The sequence below is a fragment of the Trachurus japonicus genome, chromosome 19, assembly GCF_045865225.1.
Source record: "Trachurus japonicus isolate A0001 chromosome 19, Traja_1.0".
Taxonomy (NCBI): domain Eukaryota; kingdom Metazoa; phylum Chordata; class Actinopteri; order Carangiformes; family Carangidae; genus Trachurus; species Trachurus japonicus.
This window is the reverse complement of record NC_140925.1, coordinates 16753304-16778023: the sequence shown is the minus strand read 5'-3', so window position 1 is coordinate 16778023 and position 24720 is coordinate 16753304. Positions and strand designations below refer to the sequence as shown.

The window sequence follows — 24720 nt, the reverse complement described above, 5'->3', positions numbered from 1 at the left end:
TTTCCATTAATCAGTCTCTCAACTGTTTATAGGAATGTCACTCCAGTGCACATGGCAAATAATTATATAATTGCCGGTGCTGCCAAACAAATTGTGCCCTTTGTGGTTACATACTGGGATTTTAAATCATAGTGGAGCCTTCAGTGGATGATCAGTGGATGGACGTTACATCACAGTTTCATATAAACCTCTGAATTAACTATCATAATATTTTTTCCAAATACATCTTTTAATCTCGAGTGTTATCTTTAATGTTTACAGTTGATACTTTTACATGTTAAGCTACTCGTGATTCATAAGTCATACCTCAGTGATTTAATATTGATTGCTGGTAATGTTCATATTTTGCGTGTGGAGTTATTATCATATAGCTGTGGTTTTAATAATTAGATGGACTAATACATAATTCTTGCTATGGTGGCTTTACAACTTTACTGATTCTTGAGTTGTTGCAAATTGGTCATTTTTGCTCCCTCTGTGTTTTACTTTGTAACCCAATGTGCACTCGGTTATTGATATAAAGTCATCATACCCATTCCTAGTGACGGCTGTTGAATTTGTTGGCTCTTCAGTGATGCATCTTAACAGTTGTCAGACGTTAAACTGCTCCCACCCATCCTGAAAACAATGTTCATATTTAATCAATCATAATACAATGTACTGTGTGTCATCTGCCTTTACTACTGTATGTAAACAGCCTCGAGCTTCTAAAGAAGATGAATTGTGCTATGGAGCAATAAGCTCAGACATGTACTTCCTTTATGTTAACCCCCCCTTATTATAGTCAAGACTTACTGTTTTTCTGTATGTACTACATGGTTCAGATATATAGAGTGTTCTGTGATCAGCTGAACTGCATTTACAAATACTTACAAACAGTAGCTTTACAGAAGCAGTACCCAGTAGTACCCAGTACTAGCAGTACCCAGTTAGACCAGCAAAGAAGCAGCTTGTTGAAGTGATGCTTCCTCTGATAAAAAGTGAAGAGAGAATTTGTTTGATTATTATTTTTTTTAATTATGCACTTGAGTAGCACAAAAAATGGAAAATAATAAATGGCTACAACTACAGTGATTTTTTTTCTTTTTTCCATCAAATGATAAATAATGATAAACTTTAAAACATCTTTATTATTCAAAATAAACAGATAATTTCCAACATTTTCAAAATAAAAGCTGAAAATAACGAGACCTAAAACATAATGCAAGAAATCCTTGCTTTATAAAGCTTTTATTGTTTGTCGAGACTGTCAGAGGCGAGTTGGTTAAATAGCATTCCCACCGGAACCTGTTGTGTTATGTGCACGTTGATGTTCTGTATGAAAAATCACCACCAAACAGAAATGAACTTCAAAAATGTTGAATTAAGAATATTCTCCTCTTCACAAGTTAATAAAGTTTTATTTTCAAAATCATGCAAATCCATTCATTGCTCATAGTCTCAGTCCCTCTTTACACATGTATGTCTCAGACGTAGCATTAGCCTACTGTGTGGCAAACTAAACATGCCCCCTCGGTGGTAAATATGGAAAATATTGATTTATTTTACATGAGAAACATACCACTGAGTGATGACATTGTTCAGTCTGCTGTGTATTGATATGATAAAGAAAAACATGACATCAGCATTGTATAATGAGGTCAATGCTATATACATAACACCCATACTGGCTGGTTGCAACTGGAACTGTGTCCACTGTGTTTTCATATTCTTCAGGTCAAAAGGTCAAACACTCCCACTTCCTCACCTAACATTAAAGGTGCAATCCGTAAAGATGGCCTCTGCTCGACCACCTGTGCCCGACTAAACTCTGCATGGAATTTGACTGACAGCGCTTCAGACATTACAAACTGACTGAGGTGAGAAAACTGACAGATTCATTTACCATGCAATCAAATCATTCATGTTTTTTCACAGTGGGAGTTTGAGCACTCTCATTAGCAAAGGTGTTATTAGCCATTAGAGAGCCGACATGTGGCTAACTGCATCATGTTGTAGGTTGTTTCTTATTACAGAGACCCACATGTTGAATATTTAATAAAGAAAACTTTATGAAATAAATGTTATAAATAGAAACTGATAAAATATATAAAAATGAAATCCAAAACAGCTCAGCTCAGCTCATCATTATCAATATCTATTAAGTTATTCTATCATATAACAATGAGCTGAGTTTCCGAGATGTACTGGATCATCTCATGGTCACTGAGGCATTTTATATGCTTCACTAATGATCACTTGGGTTCTGGAGCGACCGGACCAAGTGTGGAGTGTGTGCTGAGTCGGGGGAAGTGGAACATTCAGGACCAGCTCTGCCTGTTGGAAAGCGAAAGCTGAAGAGTGACGGGCAAAGATCAGCCAAACCTGCATGTATGTGTGTGAAGGTGGTTTTGTGCAAAGAGGCAATAAAATATTACTTATGTACTGCACCTTTAAGATTAAGCGGTGAACTAACTTAACAGAACAACCTTTGTTTTAGTTCCCTACCATTATTTAAGTAAATAAAATAAATAATATCATTGTTATTTAAATCTGAAACAGAGTTAAGCGAGCTCATTGTTTTGCTTTAGTTTGCACTTTTTGCAATGGTCGGTCATGTCCCACACTTTTCCTGAAGGGCTATTGCTTGATCCTAAAACCAAATGATACCTAAACAAACCTGTTACTCAGAGTATATTAAAGCAGAGATGGTTAAGATGGAGAAAAGCAGGAGCCACATTTTTTTTTCAAAGGGATGCAGTTGTGGCAAATGAGTTGAAGAGTTACAATGAAGCCCACAACACTTAAATACAATATCACAGAAATCTTAATTCATCTTAAATAATCCTATTAAACAATTTATGGGCGACACAGATTTAGTGTCAGAGTTATACTTGTTCATTAAACCCGCATAATAAACATGCAATGGCATTTTTTCAGAGTTTTTTTTTTTTTTTGGGAGAATGTTCATACAAAAAGATTAAGTCTGTTTGCTGTATTGCATAAGATCATCACAAGAAAAGAAAAAAAAAGACGTGGATACAGTCCTTAGGTTTCCTGGACATGTTTGTTGAACATCATTTGCCACCTCTGTGCATTCATTCATTCAACACACACCTCCTGTTACTGAGGAAATTAATTAGTAGAAAAATAAATAAATAAGACAGAAATAAAACTATAGTCTTGATAATATTTCTGTTTGAAATAAATGATTTAGTTTCTGATGTTATCATTCATTTTGTCCTTTATTTGTGCATTCTGACCCAAATCCTACAAGGTCCAGACTTAGTAGGTCTGTGGAAGATTTCTCATCCACTTTAAACTCTGTCAGTTCATCTCCTGCTTTTACACTGAGGGATTATTACAGTACCAAACAGAAATAGGAGAGCAAAGGTCAAAGTATTTAAATGGACGATTTCTGTTCTTGATGGTGACTCATCTATATTCAATGAAGACAGAGTATACAGTGTGTGTCTGCAGCAGTGTGTAATTAAACACAGCTAAGCTAACGAGATGAATTCACCTTCAGCATTGTTGGCATGGCAGCATCAGGAGTGATGAAATCTGGCAAGTGTCATGAAAACTATTGATGCTGTTGGAACAGCTTTACATACATAGAGTAGCTGCTCTACAGTTGACTGAACAATTATGTGCAACATACACACAAAGCTATGGCTAAAGCTAACGCAACCTACCTGATCCAGCAGCTCAGCAGAAAATCATAGCTCAGGCTGCTGTTGGTCTGTCTTCACTATTGAACCATCCATTCAGGTCGTTGAGAACAGTCCAACAGCAGCATGAGCTGCAGCCTCCACTGTGATCACACAGGTGACTTAACACATCAACTGAAACAGTTTCAACACAAACTGAACATTAGAGCCTTGATGAAGCAGGATTTGTCACAGAGCTGCTGGATCAGACACTCAGATTAGCTGTGTGGACCTAATCGATTGGCAATTGATTTTATATAGAGACCCCAAAGGATTCAGGATGTTTTTGTTGAAAGAAGAAGCCATCTGCATTTGCTGAGTGGCACAGAACTGGACATGTTGTCCCCAACTGCGGCTGTCATTTCAGACTGAACTCTACAAGGCAACTTAAAGATCATTCAAAGACAGTACTGCATTAAAAAAACAGAATCATACTGAGTTGTGCATTTCTAAAATTGTAATTCATAAATCTGACGTTTATAAAGCTATAAAGCAAGCACAACTGAAATCTTTTGTCGTTTCATATGTGGATATTTCTACTCAGGTCGTGTCAGTTGTTTTATGTCTCCAGCGACAAAGTCTCTCTCCATCCTTTTTCACTCTGTTTCTTTTTTTCTAGCGCTCCCACATGGCACATTTCTCTCTTCCATAAACAATCCATCACCGAGCTCCACACGTTAATCTCATGTCTTAACATTTATGTGAAGCTCTCCAACCTTCCTCTCTCCTCCTCCAGTGTGCATAGCTCATTCCTAGCTTAGTAAGGCACTGTATCCTCCTGTCTCCCCTTCCCCCTCCCTTTTCTCATCCACTCATCTGTCGCCTGTCTTCCGCCTGCCCTTGCTGTGTGTTCCCACTGCAGAGTCTGAACTGAGAGTTTCTCCACTGATTCTTGATCTTAGCTAACAGGCGTGCACAAACTTTGTATGTAGCTTCAAACTGATTATTCCCTTTTTGCTGCTTTGGTATTGCTTTTCGGAAAACTACGTCATTTGATTTACAAATGTACTGAGCAAGCCCTGGTGGAGTAGCATTCAATAAAATAAAGAAGGACAGTCTGCAGTCCCAGCAGTGGCACCCAGAGACTGTGATGTCTCTGACACCATGCTGAGGAGCTGGACAGAACAAATCTGCTGACCGCTTAGCTGTTCTTGTCAGGATGGAGGCATTAGATGGTGTGACCGGTACCTGCCCTCAGAGATCCGTCTAGACAAGAGCGTTGGATTCTAGTTCCCAAAGACACTGATAATGGATTAAACCATTTTGAACGTTTGGGGGACATTTATTCACTTACTTTTTGAAATAAAAGATGTGGATACCTGGTGAGGTGATGGAGGACTGTGACTCGTAGATGTCCGTATCACGGCTGAGTTGGCAGGTCACTCAGATACTCTGGAACAAAATGGACTTGCTGATCATAACAAAAATGAACACTTACTTGAAGAGCCCTTCACACACAGTGTTGGCATGTACAGGTGTGGACTTGGTATTAACATCTGTAATCTTTACTTGAATGCAGTCCAGTGAAACAGGCCAATTTATGAAGATCAGATTGTTCAGAATTTTTCGACACTGTGTCACAGGCGTTAATTCAACTCTGTGGGAGTTCAGGAGACTACAGTTTAGCGGTGAGCTGGATTAGATTATTATGTAGAGGAACCTTATATCTCCCCACTCTGCCACAAACTAAAGAGAAACAGTACCACAGAGTTGAATCAAATCATTGCCTCTTTGTAGATGAGAGTTTTTCTTGGTCGCTGACCATGGAAGCTTCTATGGTCAGATTTATTGCAGAGCTCTTGTGTTGGATTACAGCGTCCACCCCCTGTAGCTACAGACAACGTGCACTGTACACATGAAAAGTCGTAAACATCACCGTAATGTTTTCTCTGTGTCCATTTCTGTCTTGAAAGTCTTTCAGGAACTATTCTCTCTTTATCTCCTCCTCTGTCCATCTTTGGGTCCTTCCCTTTTCCCTTTTGTTTCCATTATTCCTTAGTATTTTTTGCTTGTTACTGTGAATGTAGAATAAGTTAAAGCAAAGAAGTCATTGTCTGAGCCAAAAACCAAAAACCTATTATACAGCATATAATCTGATATTTTCTTTGTACAAAGTCTTAGAAGCATTCCAAACATAGTGTGCTGGAAGTGGGGGCAGAGCTGGCAGAGTTGACTGTCTGGATGAAGAAGAGCTGGGAGGAAGGCTTAGGGCTGGAGATGTAGTTCCTCCTGCACTGTGAAGTGGAGCAGAGTGAAGACCCTGTCGACTCCTCAGAGAGCAGAGTGAAAGGTCTGAAGGAGAGCAGAGGGAAGGTAGATTGCCTTGGACAGGTGATAGTGTGTAAGGGAAGAGTCTGTTGCTCCGACAATGGATCAGTTGAGCTGATCTTCATACTGTTTCCGGAAACAGTCACCAGCAGGGAAGAACTCCCAGCAACGCTCCTGGTACATCTTCCATACGTAAGACTCCTGAAAGACAGACAGATGAGAGGAGGGAGAACAGGTTTACATGATATGACGTTTCTCTGCATTTGTGTTGAGGCATCAACATCATCCACTTTTGAGTTTAGTAACAGCAGTATAAGCTTCAAGTCCTGAACCAAAAACAGCCTCAGTATGCTTCAGATAAGGCCATGTGACCACAGTTTTTGGCTCTGAACAGCCAAACATGTCATTGATAAGAGAGTGCGGAATCAAATGACAGCTTCCTCTCTAGCCTCTCCTCAAAGATTAAAATAAATATTGGTGAGATTTGAGACCCTTTCATTTAAAGGTACATACAGCATCTGCATCTGTGTTGGTCACATCACAGATCTGATCCGATCGCTTTTTGTTCTCAGTGTAAATCAGAGTCAATCCTGCTTCAGTCTATAGCGTCTGTCACTCCAAGGAAAACTACTTCTGCACTTTAGCAGTTCAGCTAACATTAGCAATTCAATAGCTGACACAAATACAAGAGATGGAACTCATGAACAGAAAGTGACTTTATCATGTTCAGGGCTCTCCAATCTCACACCCACAAGATCATCCAGCAGTTAAACTGATCATGGTGATTTTTCTGATTCATTTTTATTTTAAATGCAAGTTATGTCTCTAAGGTAAAATGACTTATAATTGCAGTCAGTACAAAGGAACAGAAATTGTAATTTTAACTGTGCAGCTGAAGGATCTGATGAGGACTTTGAGGCTTCCATCTACTAACCTCATTATACTGTTTACTTACTGAGACCAAAAGAAAAGAGCTGGTTTACCTGGCCTGTGTGCTCTGTTTCATCTTTGTTAATGAGATACATCACAAAAAATCTGAAACACAAACATCAGAGAAACATCCATCAACATTATCACACATAACAACACACGCCAATGGCGCCTGATGGTAAACACAGTGACTGCAGTTTAAACACTGAAGCTTGGAGCAATTGGAATGAGGAATGAGTTCATCATCTCTATGGGAAAAGCAAGAATTTAACAAAATATAAGACATTGAAAATGTTATCACATCAACCCTGATCTTAATTCTGAAATGTAAAGCTCAGATGCCAACTTCTCCTGAAGTAATCTGACAGTAACTGCAACACAAATGTTAGCAGGAGAGAGTGTGGCCATATACAGTCATCATTACCACAGGTCCTTCCCCAGGGGAGAAGGAGTCTTATGAAGAACTCAGGTTGTTGACATGAGGAAGTAGCATCTAAAACAGCTGTTAAGAGGATATAACAATGATAAAAGAGATGGAGATGGGATTGCAGAACAGAATTCAGTGAATGAAGGAGAAAAATAAACTTAGACTTAGGTTTTTAATATTGTCACATTGGTTAAGTTACTAAACCAACATTCTTTTTGCTCTTAAAACAGCCCAAATTCTTCATGTGCGCTGCTGCTGGAAGTGTTCTTCGGAGATTCTGCCCCATGTAATATTAGTAATAAAAATAAGCAGGTGTGCTGTCCACAGAAACTGAAGATGTACTCACAGGTAGTTGGCTAAGTTGTGCTCCTGTAGCGTGTGCGTTTCAAAGCCATGTGGCACTGTGTCAAAGTAGTCGTTGCCAATTCCACAGATAAAACATTTGGTCTGGAAGAGAAACGTGGAAATGTTGATTATATAAAACATTTACCTGTCAGTTTCTATCTGTTTGTCTGTGACCATGCTGCCCTACTGGGCAGAAAATAGCTGCTTACATCTGGTAAACATGCAGATCTGATTGGTAATGTGGGGATTTGGGTATGTGTGGTGCTGGAGTGTTGTAACAATATCAGGAGTGTATTGCTGTATATTGGTATTTTATATGTGCTGCATGTGCTGTATAATACTACAGTGTGTGTGTGTGTGTTTTTACCTCCATGTCTTCTTTCACTTGTTCCTGTTGATCCCTCAGCTCTCCAAACGCATCGATGATCAAACCTAAAAATTCACAGAGCACCGATGGTGAACAGGTGAAACCACCTGGCCAGTTTTACTGAACTCACTTCCTCGATCCTCACCACCTGGAAACCATTATTTGCTGATTTCTTTCAGAAAACACAAACCAACCAATCAAAGTGAAGGATTCCCCAGAGGACTGGCTCGTGCCCTTTCTTATGGATGGATGAATGGATTCTCCTGAGGGGTCCCCTAAAATATTGGGTCAAAAACCAGTCACTGCTCCCTGTATAAATCTAATATATAGGGTGTTTGCTATGTTGTCTGAATGTCTAAATGTCTAAATAAGAATTCACCCTATATACCGCTTATTTTCTCATTAGTTGATGTTAGTTTATTCTACTATATTATTATTATCTTACTTATTTATCTTTTTTGTTTGTTTGTTCGTTTCCTATCTTTGAGATCCTCATTTGGGAAGTATCAGTTTGCATATATGTTTGTTCATCTTATTGTTTGTTTATTTTATTGTTTGTTATTTACTTTGGAATATATATACTTGAAAAAAAAATGCAAGGTACAATTAAGAAAATGAAATGATTATGACTATGTTTGTGAAGGTGAGAAACCTTGCAATAAAGTATTAAGAATTCACCCTATATAGTGGACTCATAGTATCCCACAATGCAGCACTAATGGTCACTAACCAGATGACATACACTGATCAGCCATAACAAGTGACTAGTTTTAATGTTGTTACTCCTACAAATTATATTACTAATGATTCAGGTTAATACATGTTATGGATGTACACCAACCAGCCTCAACGATAAGAACAAGTTCCTGTACTTGTGATCACAAGGAAGTCTCAGATGTCTGACCTTCCTGACATGAGTATAAAAAAGCTGCCTCTTTACCCCCCAGTACACTACAGTGTGTGTGTGTGAGTGTGTGATCTCACCCTGGATGATAGCCAGGAGGATAACAATGACAAAGAAGAAGAAGGTGATGTCGAAGATGATGCGATAGATCTCGTACTCGTCACCCGCTGGGTCTTCAATCTGGTCACCGATCCCCCCGCCTGCTCTCACACCTACATACATGTGAAACATGTAGCACTGGAAGGAGAGGGAGGGCAGGAGACACACAAAAGAAAAGGAGGTGAGGGCGGTAAGATATAAAGCCTGAAATGTGGAACAACAATAATTAGTACAGTCGGACAACAAAAGTGCAGAACATTAAAGGCCGAAAATCACACACAGGCAATACAAAACATTTTTATTGAGTTGTCAGTCACAACAGCATGTGTACTGTAACATCTACTTCTGTGTGTGGTTCCACAAAGGAAATGTTTATTATAACCAAACAGAAACAATGTAGAGAAAAAAAGACAGAGAAGAGTCAGTGTGAGCGGGAAAATAAAAACAGAGAGAGACAAGACTTTCAGCATCCTTCACACTGCACATAGAGGGAGGACAATTCAGAGAGGAACCGAACTAGAGAAGGCAAAGGGGTGAAGACAAGGACAGTCCAGTCAGTACAGTACTGGGAGAGGAGACGGCTCAGAGAGGTACAAGTGGACAGAAAAGGAGAGATCAGCTCAAATTCTCCCATCCTGCTGTGAGTGTTATTGTAAGGGAGGAGAGGAAAAAGAAAACCCTCCCTTGGGCAGTGGCCTTTCATCAGTCTATCCCTCCATCTCACTAAGCCCGTGTCACCTCCGTGTAGACCAGGAAGAGCTGCCACCTCTGGCCCTTAATAGGAAACAGAAGAACTCTATGGAATGCTATGGGTGGCTGACTACAGGGGATTAGAGTGTGTGTGTCCTGAAATTTCCGGGTGACAGAAGCCCCCCCGCCCCCAAGAAACACACACCACAGAGCCCTTATATAGTATTTCTTTCAGATGGCTTAGCAGCAGGAACATCAGCATCACAGCTGTAATTCATCCGTCTTCACCTGTGTGGCTGACAAGACGTTCCTTCATACCTGACTTATATAATGCATGGTCACCTATATGGTCCCCCACAACCTGTGATCCCTGAATCTCCGCCTAATGTCGTGATGACATTAGCAGCCATCTTTAGGTGAAACTCCAGTATCGCAAAGCTGGTTCACTTTGAAGTCACAGGAGTGGCTAAGGAGTAGCACTAGTCCTCTAGTTGACCAGCTTCACTAGCATGAACCCAGGTTCCAGTTTGCATTTTCCAATCTAGATCCCATTGTCTAACACTAGTACTGTATATCATGAATCCTAACACTAACAAATGAGTCCTGAAACGTATCATGATAAAAGCCTGTTGGCAGCATGAAACTCATTTTTGTTGTCATGCAGACTGTTGCTATTCCTGTAAAACTAATAGATGCCTGGAAAAGAAACTGACAAAAAAATGACCATATAATCCTACAGCAGCTCAGCTGGAGCGTAGACAAAGCCTGAGGGTGAACACCAGCAGACTGAAGCTCTGACCCATGACTTTGTCTCCATAAATGGAGCTGGACCCTCTTTACTGACAGGCTGCGCAGGATACTACTTTCAATGAGACGGGGTTTACTGACATGATCAGGCAGGGCAGCGGTGAGCCACTGGCCACGGCACTGGAATCGACCCTGGTCTTCATGTCCACCAACACTCACCCATGCAGATGACAACAGATGTGCATGTCTTCACTAAAATATACTATACATTTCATCTTAAAATGAACTTCATTGGGCGTTCTTTAGCTCAGTGGGTAGAGCAGGCGCCCCATGTGCAGAGGCTACAGTCCTCTCTGCAGAAGGCCCTTTGCTGCGTGTATGTAACACTATCCAGGCTGGTGAATATTGACCGAGATGCTCCTCATACTCACTGTCAGCATGTCGTCACACTTCATGTCCGGCAATTCTCCATCTTCACTCTTGTTGTAGAACTTCCTGAAGAAATTGAAGGCCACTACTGTGTAAAGGTAGACCACCACTGCTAAGAGCCCAACTGTTAACACCAACTGGAAGACAAGAGCACAGACAGGGCTGCTGTGATCAGCAGTAGACTCCGAATAAACCTGTCCAGTAGGAAAAATGACAACCAGCTCTTTCTGTCTTGTCAACAGGTTCTTGATGTCAGATAGTTACATACAAAAAATAAAAAAACAGAACAGGAGGACCCAAAATGCCATGATTACCTTGTAGCCAGGACAGTTAGACAATGATTCTGACATTTAAAATCCAAATCCACTTTGTGGAGCATCCCAGTCAATGCAATCGCAATAAACTCTACAAACAATGAAGTGAAGGGAGTACATACATACTTTCTGAAGTCATTGTAGTTCTTTACCTGTTTGCCATTGTGTGTGACTGAGGACAGGATGGTGCGCAGTGTCTTAAACCCCATGGCGATGTCGAGCAGATGTGCAGCAAAGAAGAAGTTGTTATAGTGACCCAGGATGGACATGGTCATATACCAGGCCAGATACAGGAAGGACTGCACAGAGGGAGGGGGACAGATGAGAAATGGTACTGTAGTGTCTACTGCAGTGGGTGTGTGAGCACAGAGAGATGTACATTCATCAACACTCCAACAGGCTGTTGTAATCATTTGTCTTGTTCAGACTGCATATTAATTGAGGTTGTTCAGTGAAAAAATACATTCCAATTGTGTGTTTCCTTTGTTCATTAAAGTTCATTTGAAGCTTCAGTCCTGTAAACCCTGCGAAGTTACAGGATTTTTAGTACAAAAAAAAAACTACCTTTCTGTATCTGAATACTTACATTATCTGTGAACACCACCCCCAGCTTCCAGATCTGGTACTTGACATCTATGGAGTTCAACCTGTTGACAAAAGACAAAAACGTCTGTGTTCTCCCTGTTCTCAAAGGACATTTTTGCCCCGAGTTCAGTCTCCAAGGTAGAGCTTACTCTCAGGGTGGATGAGAATCCAACAACTTCCATTCTGATGAGAATTCCTTTTGACTTGTACAGTGCAATAAATAAATACACTCTGCCCACCCCAGGACACTGCAGTCAGTAGTTCATGTTTCTGCAACTACTGTATTTGGTGTAAAATGACAGGTGACAGGTGTTTTTTAAATTACAGGAAATACAGACTTTGTGTTTCCTCTGTGGAAATAAGTACACATGATATACAAACATGTACACAGTACTCACACAGCAGCCAGTGAGCCGTCTCTCCTGGGCTTCCTCTTTTTGTGAGCATCACTGAAGTCCAGTGCAGCTTTGTCCATTCCCAGCAGTTCACTGATGCGGTCATGACCATAAAACTCTCCATATTTATCCATCACCTGAGGAAGAGCAGATTGTCTTCAGGAAACACTTTCACTAGAATTTCATTGTCTTCTCTCTAAAACTCTATAGTGTTTAAGTTAAGTTAAACTTCAGCCAAACTAAAATGTGACTTTGATAAATTAGAGTAGCACTGTCCTCAAAGTCTGTCTGCAGTACTTTCTCTTTGTGTCAGTTTCTCACTGAGGTCAGCCTCAGACAAACCCTCACAATACTGGAGAAGAAATGTGGTTCTGTTCACTACATATAGTATCAACTGATCAAGATCAAACTGTGTGTGTGCAAAGCTCCGTCTATTAACTCATTGAGTGCCGTGCTCCTTTTCAAAGTTTTAGTCAAGTGTACCGGCAATTTAGACCATTTTTGATGATTTTTGTAGAGCCACAGTGTATTCTATATTATTGCCACCAACACATACTGTGGCTCATTTGAAAGGTGAAACTTTATACGTCAAATGGCCACAAACCGTTTGTTTCTACGTGCCTCCGTTCCTGAGAAAACTCAAGCTAAACATGGCTGGGTTTCACCAAAATCCCTTCTTTTTTTCTAGAAAAGGAGATAGAGCGTCTTTTATGAAAGCTGCTGTTTGTGCCTGTCGCTCTTCTGACACTCGCATTTCTGGATTAAAGGGCTCGTGTAAGATAAATATATACAACAATTGTTGTTCTATTCACAAATCCGTCATCGGAGGCGGGGGGGGCGCCACTAAACAACAATAACACAGACGCACCGTGCCGTGGCACAGCCTCTCGCCACGGAACGTGATGGTCTCTCGGCCAAAAGCAGCTCGGGAACACCGGTCCCACCGGTGGTCGTGGTCCTTCTGTGGTACGGGTCGGTAGTGCCGGCCTGCTTGGCCCAGAGACCATCATATTTTACCGCGGGAGGACCTTGGGGAGGACACGGTGTTGCTTGAGATGAAGACTGGGCGGGACTGAGGCTGAGAGCTTCCTGTTTCGGCTCCGAGCTGCTGGAGCCTCGCGGGTGAGAGCAGAGCAGCTGCGCTGCATCCACATGCAGAACGCCGTTTGCAAAAGCTGAGTTATGATGAAAACTTCCAGATCATGAGCTGTCATGAGTTTTTGATCATCATCTATTTCAGTTCTGCTCGTCGTAGAGTCCCCAAATTTACACATAAGGTGTATTAAAGTGTCTAGTTTCATAATTTAAAAAAAAAGCAAAAAACGAGAAATCTCGAGCTCGTTTTTGGCACTCAACGCATGGGAACGAAAAACGAGAAATTACGTGGTTGGCACTCAATGAGTTAAGACTCTTTCTAATGGCTGTTATCAAGTCTACACAAACAGTGACACGTACCTTCCTTTTCACAAACTTATCCCAGTAGTTGTTGGGGAAAGATCTGAAAAATAGAGGACAAAACACTCACAAGTTACATCATATTTGAAGATGTATTACAAACATTCAGCTGTAAAGAACTGTAACATGAGACCTGTCCACTATTCTTTCCCAGTGTGGCATGCTTTTCCCTCATACTGCAGTTTCTATTACATAACTTGTGTAGTTTTCATGCTCCATCATACAGGTGCTCCTCCCGACCTGTAAGGGGCCTCTGCTGCATCTTACCCTCCTCCCACTGGTTCTTCACACAGTCACTGGTACTTGTCTTTTTGATGGTTATACAACACAAACAGGCTCATGTGTACACACTCTCATACATTCACACAATGTCACTCACTGTGTGTTGATGACCAGTCTGTCCCATTGTCCCTTGATATCATCTTCAGACGGCTGTTCTGTGATATAAAGGCCATCAAATTCCAGCTTCCTGGCCACCTCCTTCTCACGCTTGAAGATCACCAGTGGCACCTAAATCACACACATAAACAATATGTAATTAGTTATTTTTACAGAAATACTGATGTTTTTGGCTGTTTCTGCAAATATCAGTAGTCAGTATCCTGCCTTGAGACAGTAGTATCCGATGATGCAAAAGAAGGAGATCACAGTGTGCAGGACGGCCAGGATCCGTAACATGGGCTCCATGTATCCGCTGCTCTCCTCCAGCACAAAACGGACTGTGACTGGCTTCAGTGGCTCTCCAACCTCATCCACCACCTCCTCCTTTGTCTCCACTGCTTCTCCACCGAGTCCATCCCAATGTACACTGCTCTCTGGTTGGCTGCTGGTGTATATTACTTCCCTTTCTTCAACCACAGATGAGGATGTAGACACCTGGTAGGGTTAGGTCATAAAACATTAAGCCAATACAATGGGACACTGATGATAATGAATAGAGACTATAGTCTTTAACTGTGTCTGTCTGCTGTTTTGGTAGTGGTCAATGGGTTTACATTGCTGGAGATTTGCCTTTGAAAATGTGAAAACCCAAACCCTCTTTTTATAATTTCTCAAAGCATCAAGAAAGAATGTATCCATTTCCATATCCTATACATACTGTACCTTGTAGAATAAGAGGATGAAGTTGATTGCAAAGGCAACAAACAGTGCCAGCATCCTCATGTTGTAGAAGTTCCTGGCGAAGTAATTCTGCAAGGGAGAGAGGCACTGCATCATCACATACACATCATCCCATCATTTAGCTCTTCTTTTGACTTTTATATTCTGGGTTTGCAGAGAGTGTGTACAAGCACACAAGTGAGAAGGACAGAGATGAGTCCTGTACCAGTAGTTTTCTCTGGTAGGCTATGATCTTCTTCAAGAAAGCAGACTCCTGCAGATCTGGCTCATCAGACTTTGAGGTGTGAAGCCTTCTAACTTTCTGCTTCATCTTCTCGTTCTTCTGTGGTTTTTTCTCTTGTTCCTCTACATGTGCAGCCCTGAAATCACAACACAATATGTATATAAACACACTAACATTACATTACAGTATTGATACGCTGTGCCATCACTCTGTGACAAGAAGCATCATACTAAGTCATACTAAGTCTTCATGTGACCCATGTATAATCATCTGTTGAGAAACTGTGACTTCCATCCTGACTGGACACAAAGCAGCTGCATCACACAGAGTGACAGGATGTGATTTTGCCTGCTCCTGTGTGGTGGGGTCTGGCTCTGACTCTGAGCCTGAGTGTTGGCTCTGATCATGACTGTTAGATTTCCCCCTTATAATTAACAATTCTACAAGTGGTGGTGTCCAGTTGTGTAATGATGGTGGTTGTCCTACAGAGCAGGCTGCGGCAGTCAGTTGAAACTGCCTATTGAGCCATCTGGGGGGCAGCCACTGTAGCAGATACAATATAGATATGAGGTCAGGTTGGGTCACAGCATATGTGCTCTGTGTGTGGTCAGAGTTGAATTAACAAGCAGTTTAAAGGCTCATTGGGTTAGAAATAAAAATAATAATAATTTGTACCAACACAGCCTGATGCCCAATGCCCACTGCCTAGTGACTGGTCAATCATCAAATAAACATGAACACAGGCCTTTATTATCTACTTTAATGTCTCTTTCTGTCCATACACACTGTGCTATTCATGTTTCTAAACAGAAGTGTGTACTTACTCTAATGTTTTCTCAGGTTCAGGTGCAGTCTCTGGTGTTGGTTCCTTCTCCTCTGAGGAAGAACTCTTTGACTGAAACACAAAGGGTGATCAGAACAAACAGTCATTTTCTAGATGAGTGTATCTGTACCACACCAGCTTCATCCTTAAAAAACCCTTTTCTCAGTCATCTAGTCAGTTCTGGCAAACAGATACTTAGATGTTTAAACACTTTCTCTGGTTACCTGATGCCTCCGCCTCAGCTCAGGTGGAGGTGCAGTGGGTGGGGTTGGTGGGCTTGCAGAGGGAACTGGAGAGTTGAGCAGTTCAGTCAGGCTGGCGTTTGGGTTATGAGGAGTGATTTTGTACTGGCCTCCCTCCCTTCTTAAGTCCAGACCAAAAATGTCTGACAGCAGCTCGGTCTCACTGGTGTTGACTGCCAGGTCAGCCAGGTCCTCCTTCGGGGAGCTGCGGTCAGACAGCCTCTTCTCTCTGTCCTCCCCCTCACCCCGCACCTCGTCCTGAGTGGGGTCAGGCATGTTGGCCAGCAGCTCTGACACCTGGGGATGGAGGCAGTTTAGATGTGCAGGAACGGCTCTTAGTGTCTTTACTCTATTTAATGACCTGTGAATACACTGCTCTATTCTCACAGAGTTATGTTCACTAACCTTTATGGTCTTTGCCCCCTCCACCAGACTGCCTCCCATGAAGGTGTTGTAGAAGATTCGGCAAAATCCTCGAGCCACACTGAACGCCACATGCAGAAGGCCCAGCAACACTGACCAGTATAAGGACACCAGAGTGGTCACCATGTCCTTCACTGTCATGTTCTTTATCCTCTTCACCTGCTTCTTCAAGCTCTTCATGGACAGGACCTGAAACCATCAAACATCAACAGTCATGTTTCCTCTGATGGCCAAACCAACCAGGAATAGCTTACACCTCAGGGCTGTTAGCTGACTATAACAGTATATTACCAGCTGTATATTATTGTCTTATGATGTCAAGTTAGGATTGTAGCCCTTATTACGGTGTTTGTGGAAAAGCACACACCAACACCAATCTCCCAGACAGGCCAAACTATAGGAAAAGACCTGTAAACTTCACAGGGAACCTGTGTAAGAGTACTTTCAGAGGCCTAGTCCTCCATCTACTTTGTATATCTAACGGGGCGGCAGTGGCTCAGGTGGTAGAGCGGCTCGTCCAATGATCAGAGGGTTGGCGGTTCGAATCCCGCTCTGTCCCGGTTGCTGCCGTAGTGTCCTTGGGCAAGACACCTTACCCACCTTGCTCCTGATGGGTCGTGGTTCGCGCCTTGCATGGCAGCTTCCGCCATCAGTGTGTGAATGTGTGTGTGAATGGGTGAATGTGATGTACTGTAAAGCGCTTTGGGTATCGTTCAGGTATAGTAAAGCGCTATATAAATACAAGACCATTTACCATTTACCAACAAAAAAATCACATGCTTTTAATATATTATTATATATGGTAGTACTAAATCCTGGAACATTCACAATTTCTGAGTGAGATCAGAGGGAATTTTATCTCATTTGCATTTAGTACAGGGATGGAGTCACAAACAGAAATATAAAAAAATGGAGGGGGAGATTATATGTTGGAACAATTTCTTTTAGCGATGATTCTTCATCCAATCAGATACTGACCAAATGTGTCGGGTGTAGGGTGCAGTGTGCTCTCACCTTTATCAGCAGCATGACATTGTACCGCAGAGCCAACAGCGCCATGCAGACTGTGGTGACAGAGAAGAAGCCCATCTCAGGGTTTTCCTCATCTGGTTTTTCGCGCTCACTCTCCTCCTTCACTGCTGAGCGCTCACCAGCGTCAGACATCTGGGCCGCCAGCTGCATTTCAAAGATGGTGTCCTCACAGAAATTCACAAACAGCTCCATCTTCTCCTTCTCCCCTCCCTCGTTCACCACATCAAAGATGAACTGACGCTTGGATTCTTTGACCTAGGTAGAGGGTAAATAAGTATAAACAGGGAGCTGGGAGGATGTCTGTTGCAAACAAACCAAGTTATGTCTGTAAAGTGACCTCAAAAACAGATGGTGTGCTTATTAATTCATGTACTGCGGCATCTTTACCTGAGGTTTCTCCCACTGTGTTCGACTGGACTCGCTGATCTCAAAGTAAACCCTCTCGATGCGCTTAGCACTGCCCATGATCTCGATCCTGCCCAGGTAGGGTTGGAAGTAGTTGAGAACGCTCTCTGCCAGCTCCAGGAAGGTCTGCAGCCGGGTGTCGTGAGGCATGTGCTCCGACAGGTTGGTCAGCAGCACCGCCACATTGAAGCCAATGTCCTTTTGAATCACAGTGTAGAGTTTTCTTTTGAGCATAACATTTTATCATATTGCTCACTACATACCCTCTACCTAACCTCCACAATACACGTGTAACTCCCTCCCTGTTCCATCATTGTGGCCTGGATGATGTCACATTATTTACTGCATCTGGAGATAGCCAAACCGAATACATTTTATCTCATATAATCTGCAGTACATTGCCTGTCTGCCCTCACATATTTAATATTGGACTACTTCCCCTCATGTAAAGACTGTCAGATGCAAATTAAAAGACAGACATAGCTGGTTATTAAAGTAATGCACAGAGTTTTCTTAGAATACAGGGGCAGCTTATTGACTATCTTGGAAGTCAACTATGAGACAACAGATGCCACACCCTGACTTTCCCATGCCGTGTGAGCGTGGCACACATTAGTAGTCCCACAAATAAAGAAATACCTCATGTAATGATACAAATAAAACAATTTTCTCACCATAAGTTCTAGTCATGGACTTTGGACAATTTAAGACCTTATGTAGACGTTTAAAGATCTGTAAACATCAGTCATTTACCTTGGCTGGCTCATGAAAGCGCTCCACAAATTCTTCATAGTCCAAGAGTTCGTTCTCATCAGTCTCAGCACAGGACAGTAGGAACTCTGTCTCAGACTGGGTGTAGTGTTTGTGACTCTCCATGGCCTTATGGAAGTCCCTCTTAGAGATGACACCTGTCAGTGAATTTGTACCTCGTCAGCTCATGCCACAATTTATCTCTGGGATATTTAGTTCCCTCCCCTGGACCTGCCACTCCCTCCAGTCATGACATATACCTCCCCCTTAGTCGCAAGCATTGTCATTTCATCTTTGTCCTTTCTGTGTTCATATGTTCCTGTGACTTTCTGGACTGTCTCCCTCTGGTTCATATACTAACTTGTTTTGCTGTTAATTTGACTGCCTGTACAATTTGCTCTGGGCATGCCAGCTCTCCCATGTTTGTAAATCATTTAACATTTAAATTATGTAAATCCTGATGATTCCTCAAGTATGGATGAATAAAGAGCACATGTTTTCAGAGCCTTGCCTTTTCCATCAGGGTCATACTCCTTGAAGGCATCAGAGGAGGTCAGGTCTTTCAGTTTGAGGAACATATCAAAGAACTTGAGGATCATCTCCACGTTGTTGGAGGACTCCACCAACATGTCCACCATCTGCTTGCCGATAGTCCCATTGACTACATTTCCTGCCAGAACAAAACAACACTGTTAGAGTGCAGGGAATCCCTTACAACCACAACAAAACACAATGCATATAATTTAATCATCCAATACAGCATTCCTTAAGTGTGGTCCACCAGTAGAGTAGATTTGATAAAATGTTAAACATTATGGTTTCACAAATTTAAAGTCTGTATTTCTTGCCTATTAAATTCCCTGCCTATTAAATCAGCATTACAGTCCTATTAACTGAAGATGAAAAAAGTCTGCAACACCAAAAAGAGCTCCAATGCAAAAATAGATTTATTTACATGACGTTTCGAGCGCACAGGCTCTTCCTCAGATGTTACATACAGTTCTATTAACTAACAACAATAGAAGGAGGTGGAAGCTCTGATTGGACAATTCTGCATCGGGCACAAAGCACAAAGCACAAAGCATAAAGCACAAAGCATAAGGACTGTAGGTTTTATCAGGAACGCAGTTTCCACAACTGAGATCCATGTCATCCATCTGATCAGACATGTAACTGATGAGAAATAGCACCACCTGCTGCACTGCAGTATGTGGGGGCAGTGGAATGAAAACTGGACCTGCTGTCCTGTGTTCTACCAACCACTTGTACTGAGCAACATTTTATTCACTTAGATATACTGAGAATGATGATTCAAATATGCCAATGACGAGTGATGAAACCTACAGAGGTGAGGTGACTTTGTCTTTCTGTCAGCTTTTACATTAAGCCACACATGCTTTACTTTAAAGCAACTGCACTCATGAACAGAAACCTACCCCCACACACACACCTTTTTTTTTTGTTCTTTTCTTTTTTTTTTTTTTTTGGCTGTACATTTGTGTTGTTTTTCTGATGAGCTTGTCTTGCTGTCAATGTAAATTAAAAATTAAAAAGAAAGTTAAAAAAAAAAAAAAAAAAAAAAAGAAACCTACCCTCAAGCATGGACAGCAGCATGACCACCATATCTTTCTGCAGGTCCATCAGCTCCTTCAGTAGCTCAATCTGACTGGAGTCCTGGGGGAAAAGAAAGGTGGTGTTGACAGGTGCTGGTGGTAGTTTGTGGGTTATTGTTCAGACAAACACTAGCAGAGGATCAGAGGGAGGAAAATCCTGCTGCTGAACAAAAGTCAGTTACATTAAGGAATGCAACTTTGCTGCCATCCACTGGCATTTCAGGCTTGAATGACTCAGATGACAGTGGAGGTATGACAGGAGATATGGGGGCAGAAAGGGGAGACTCAAACCAGACAGTTTACTGTATACAACCCCCCCCCCCCCCGCCACCACTTTGTGATCTTTGCTCACCTGAGAGAGCTTCATCTGCATATGAGCAAAGACGTGGAGAAAGCCAACCACAGCGTCCCACAAACGGCTGTGGGCCAAGCTCTGCTGGTTGCCAGTACATGGACCCTTGAAAACACACACAAATCATCACTTTACTCAACAGGGGTTTTCTAGATTAAAATATGCCAGACTAAAATCACTGATCACTCAGCCATTCAGTTAAAATCACTTAAAGTCCCCCTTTTATTGACTTTTGAGAATAATATCTATGGCTGGGTATGATTCAGAGGGTATCAAAGGGTTGGCACTGAGAGCTCAATGCAGTGTAACTTCAGGAAACACATAGCATATAGACAAAAACACAAAAAAACATCTTAATCAACATGCGAATACAAACAACAGAATAGTTTCCCAGGGGACTCTAAAAAGTGATGAATCTGACTGGGACTTATTGTTCAACACCAAATTGTGACCTTAAAATTCAAAAGCATTAAATACCAAGTGCATCCCAGCAGCACACATGTCAATTCGATGATGATGTTTTCTGAATTTATTTGTTTGTCTATTTCCATGTGTTTTCTGAAGTTGCAGTGTGTTAGGGCCTCTGTCCCGGTATGAATACCTTGACTTCAATACCGATTTTTAATACATAATAGTACAAATGAAGAGTTCATTTGCAAAAGCAGATAACTCCGTTTTAAAAAAAATTCTAGAATCTTCATTTTTTATTTTTTATTTACATAAGGTGATATCAGTCAAACCAAAGTTGAGTGACTTTGAGATGTAACAAAACAGATATATCTCAAAAAAATAAAGTTTTATTGAAAACAACACTATGCAAAGAATAATTACAAAGCCTCAGCTCATTTTTTTCAAAATGGCACTTATCTGCTTTTACAAATGAACTCTTCAAATGTAGTTTTATCTTAGTTTTGTTTTTAAGCTCAGTTTCTTTACACACTCATGTGTGGTGGATAAACAGCCAGTCGCAAGCATCCATTGATATTGGTCAAAGCACACTGCATGTTTATTGGCTCACTGATACCTAAGAGGCAAATCAGTAAATCACATCAGCATCAAAGTTTTGTTTCAAGGTACTTTTGAAGCCAAACTGGTTGGTCCATATAAATATCAATGTTCGAAAACAGGCCCCAATAATATCTGTATTTTTTAAAAAGAACTACAGGCATCAAATCAATTCTAATTAAAAATGACTCATCAGTGGTCACTGCAGTGACATGTCATACCTGGATGTACTCAGTTAGTGTATTGAAAACTTGCTTGGCCACATTTATTGCCTTGGAGAAGTTCCTCTGGCCCTGCTCATCGATAACATCTTTCCCAGAATAATACCAGTAGAAATCGCTGATAGACTCCTGGAGTGGAGGGAGGGAAGAAGCAGAGTCAGAAGAAATGAAAAGGAGAAATGCGACAGACTAACTTAGAAAAAAAGTTAACAATTGTAGAGACAAGAATACATGTCGTAGTAGAGTCAATGAATCTGTGTGACTTGCAGGGAAAATTTTGAACATGTGGTGTAATGGTGACAAGGACATTTTACCAGGTTAGTGACAAAATAAATAAAAGGCGATGTTGGAGTTAATGCAAATACATAACAAATATAATCTATTGAATAGAAGTGTTAGTAATTTGTCATTAAGCGGAATTTGTAAGATTTGTAGAACAGACTGTATGATTGTATGAAAATTTCAGTGGGGAACGGGAGGAACTAACCTGAACTCTGAGGAGGTAGTCAACAGTAGAGATGATAATGTTGACAGTTGTATTGTTCCCCGTTTGTGTCCTTAAGTAGTTCTGGAAGTCTGAAATAATTTTCACACAATATTACAATCCTGCTTGTAAGATGTGTTCAAATAAATACATATAAGTGCTAAAATTACATTGTGTTATGCCTCAGACACCTGAATGAAACCCACAGAGGGTAAAGCCTCTGAATACATCTTCAAATATATGTGGTTCATTTGAACATGGACAAAAAGTAGATGTTCTTTAACTCTGACACTGACATACTGATTGAAACAAATTTCCAATAACTTTTATAAAACTGTAATCATACACTCATCTTTCTATCAATGATAAGAGAGTTAATTAACAGAAGACACACACAAGCATACACACCTGAGTTGTGTCCTTCACAGAGCAGCTGCAGGAAGCGGAAAAGGTCACAGGTGAACTCATCGTCCTGCATGACCTTCTCACCTGGTCGGAGAGAAGAAACACACACGCCCACACACATACGTGCACACGCATACACACAGCAAGACGCACATGCAGACACACATATACACGAGCACATACGGAGGTATGCACAAACATACACACGGGAACACGAGCATGTGCAAACACACACATGAATGCACACACACGTTCATATAAACAGACACACATACACATAAAAAAAGTCAGAGAAGAGAGAAGACAAAAGCAGACAACAAATAGGAAAGAGACAGACACACAAGAAGATGGAGAGTAAAGAACCATTAAAAAGAGATGGAGCTTATGTGACCACATCCCCAATTTTTCAGTCAGTGGAAGGTGTATAGTCATAATACACCATTCTTATCTAAAACAGTCACACAAACACGCATATATACACACACGCACACACACACACACACACACTTGGATGAGCAGTGGGCAGCCACAGCACTTGGTGGTGGACTGAAGTGCACTGGTCTTTAAACTGCAGCATTTTACAGTCAGGACTGGATTTACGATCTTTTTGTGTGTTTTTTTCTGAGCTGTTGGACATATGAGAGAGAAATTTCCACTGTAGATTCTGCACAGATTATAAATACACTGAAGAAGCTGAGGACAGCTGCTCTGACTGTGCTAAAATGCTGCTTTAAACCATGCAAAAGGAAAAGAAGGTCAGAGGAAGGAAGATGAGACACTACACAATAACTCAGTACAATAACAACAGAAACATGAACAGAATACATCCATAAAATATGACAACAAACTGGACAGGGCTGAAGGAGGAAAATCTGTAGCTCTGAAACAAGACTGAAAGTGCAGCTTGTTTTATTTTGATGTAAGCTATTTGTTTGTGGTAAAAACGTGTACCTATAGATCAGTCCACCAGGATTCAGGACCTTGGTTTTACTCATCATGGCTCAAAATGGATCTGAGTGCATCTACCAAAATTTCAGTATTCATTTGTTATTATGTATTTCACTTTAGCAAAGACATTTCTGTAATTTTTACATAATACATAGTAACTGCTGCAAAGGCTAAGGTTGTTCCCAGTCCAAACAGGAAATTCATTCTTTCCATTATATTGTCATCTTACACTACACTCCTTTGGCACTGGAATCTAATAATAAAAAATAATCAGATATATACAGTATATTGTATTCCTCATAGACTTTCCTCCTCAAAACATACTGTATCATCTGCAGTACCCACAATACAACGGCCAACAGTTCATTTAAGTTTAAGTCATTGCTAGGAGTGGCTAATGTAGCCTACACCAGTGAAGTGGTGGGCTCCAGAGGTCCAGTAATATTGCTTGTTTCCTACTTCCTACTTTGTTTTTGCGTTCTTCCAATAATGTCTTCCATACTGTTGTACTGCATACATTATGCATACATTATACCATTACTTTAGTTTTGTTATGGTTACTCCTGTCATGGTTCTGTGTCAGATTCTTTTACTTTTCAGACTTGAAACTGTGACGAAGCAGAACTATATAATCTGAAACAGGCAGAGATCATGTTGCTGTTGATGTATGTTGCTGTAGACAATTTTTTTAAATTGTTCACAATTTTTAAAGTGTTAATAAGATTCAACCAGACATTTTGCATTGGGTTAAATTGCTAGCTCACAATAATCGTTTGAGGATTGGTTGAATTTATGAGAATTAATGTGCTAGCAGGTCTGAAACTCCTGGAAGGACTGATACTGTAGATGGACAAGGTAGATCAGTGATCTCTGAAAAGACCCTTTAACATCTCTAACACCTTTCTAGAAATGGTTGTTCATGTTAAATCATTGGCTGTTGCGCTGACAGGTCTATGTATTTTTCTAAACAATAGTGAGTAATTGAACACTGTGTGTGTTTTCAATGATGTAAATGTAAATAAAACCAA

General features: G+C 41.0%; 1 protein-coding gene across 11 annotated transcripts in view; it reads right to left on the bottom strand.

Moving 5' to 3' along the window:
• Window positions 1-5465: 5465 nt before the first annotated feature.
• Window positions 5466-24720, bottom strand: part of ryr2a (ryanodine receptor 2a (cardiac)) — a 152411-nt gene continuing 133156 nt past the window's right edge. For all 11 annotated transcript variants that reach the window (XM_085761346.1, XM_085761349.1, XM_085761350.1 and 8 more), the window contains 26 exons: window positions 22748-22828; window positions 22343-22431; window positions 21856-21984; window positions 20630-20734; window positions 20257-20338; window positions 19176-19334; window positions 18668-18822; window positions 17897-18112; window positions 17492-17764; window positions 16460-16666; window positions 16037-16351; window positions 15814-15884; window positions 14972-15125; window positions 14749-14835; window positions 14251-14520; window positions 14024-14154; window positions 13645-13687; window positions 12193-12326; window positions 11796-11856; window positions 11362-11508; window positions 10898-11032; window positions 9011-9167; window positions 8027-8091; window positions 7661-7761; window positions 6941-6992; window positions 5466-6158 (listed from right to left, as the gene is read on the bottom strand). In XM_085761346.1, the coding sequence (XP_085617472.1) occupies window positions 6063-6158; window positions 6941-6992; window positions 7661-7761; window positions 8027-8091; window positions 9011-9167; window positions 10898-11032; window positions 11362-11508; window positions 11796-11856; window positions 12193-12326; window positions 13645-13687; window positions 14024-14154; window positions 14251-14520; window positions 14749-14835; window positions 14972-15125; window positions 15814-15884; window positions 16037-16351; window positions 16460-16666; window positions 17492-17764; window positions 17897-18112; window positions 18668-18822; window positions 19176-19334; window positions 20257-20338; window positions 20630-20734; window positions 21856-21984; window positions 22343-22431; window positions 22748-22828 (3515 nt within the window). In that variant the 3' untranslated portion in view covers window positions 5466-6062. The remainder of the gene's footprint in view (window positions 6159-6940; window positions 6993-7660; window positions 7762-8026; window positions 8092-9010; window positions 9168-10897; window positions 11033-11361; window positions 11509-11795; window positions 11857-12192; window positions 12327-13644; window positions 13688-14023; window positions 14155-14250; window positions 14521-14748; window positions 14836-14971; window positions 15126-15813; window positions 15885-16036; window positions 16352-16459; window positions 16667-17491; window positions 17765-17896; window positions 18113-18667; window positions 18823-19175; window positions 19335-20256; window positions 20339-20629; window positions 20735-21855; window positions 21985-22342; window positions 22432-22747; window positions 22829-24720) is intronic.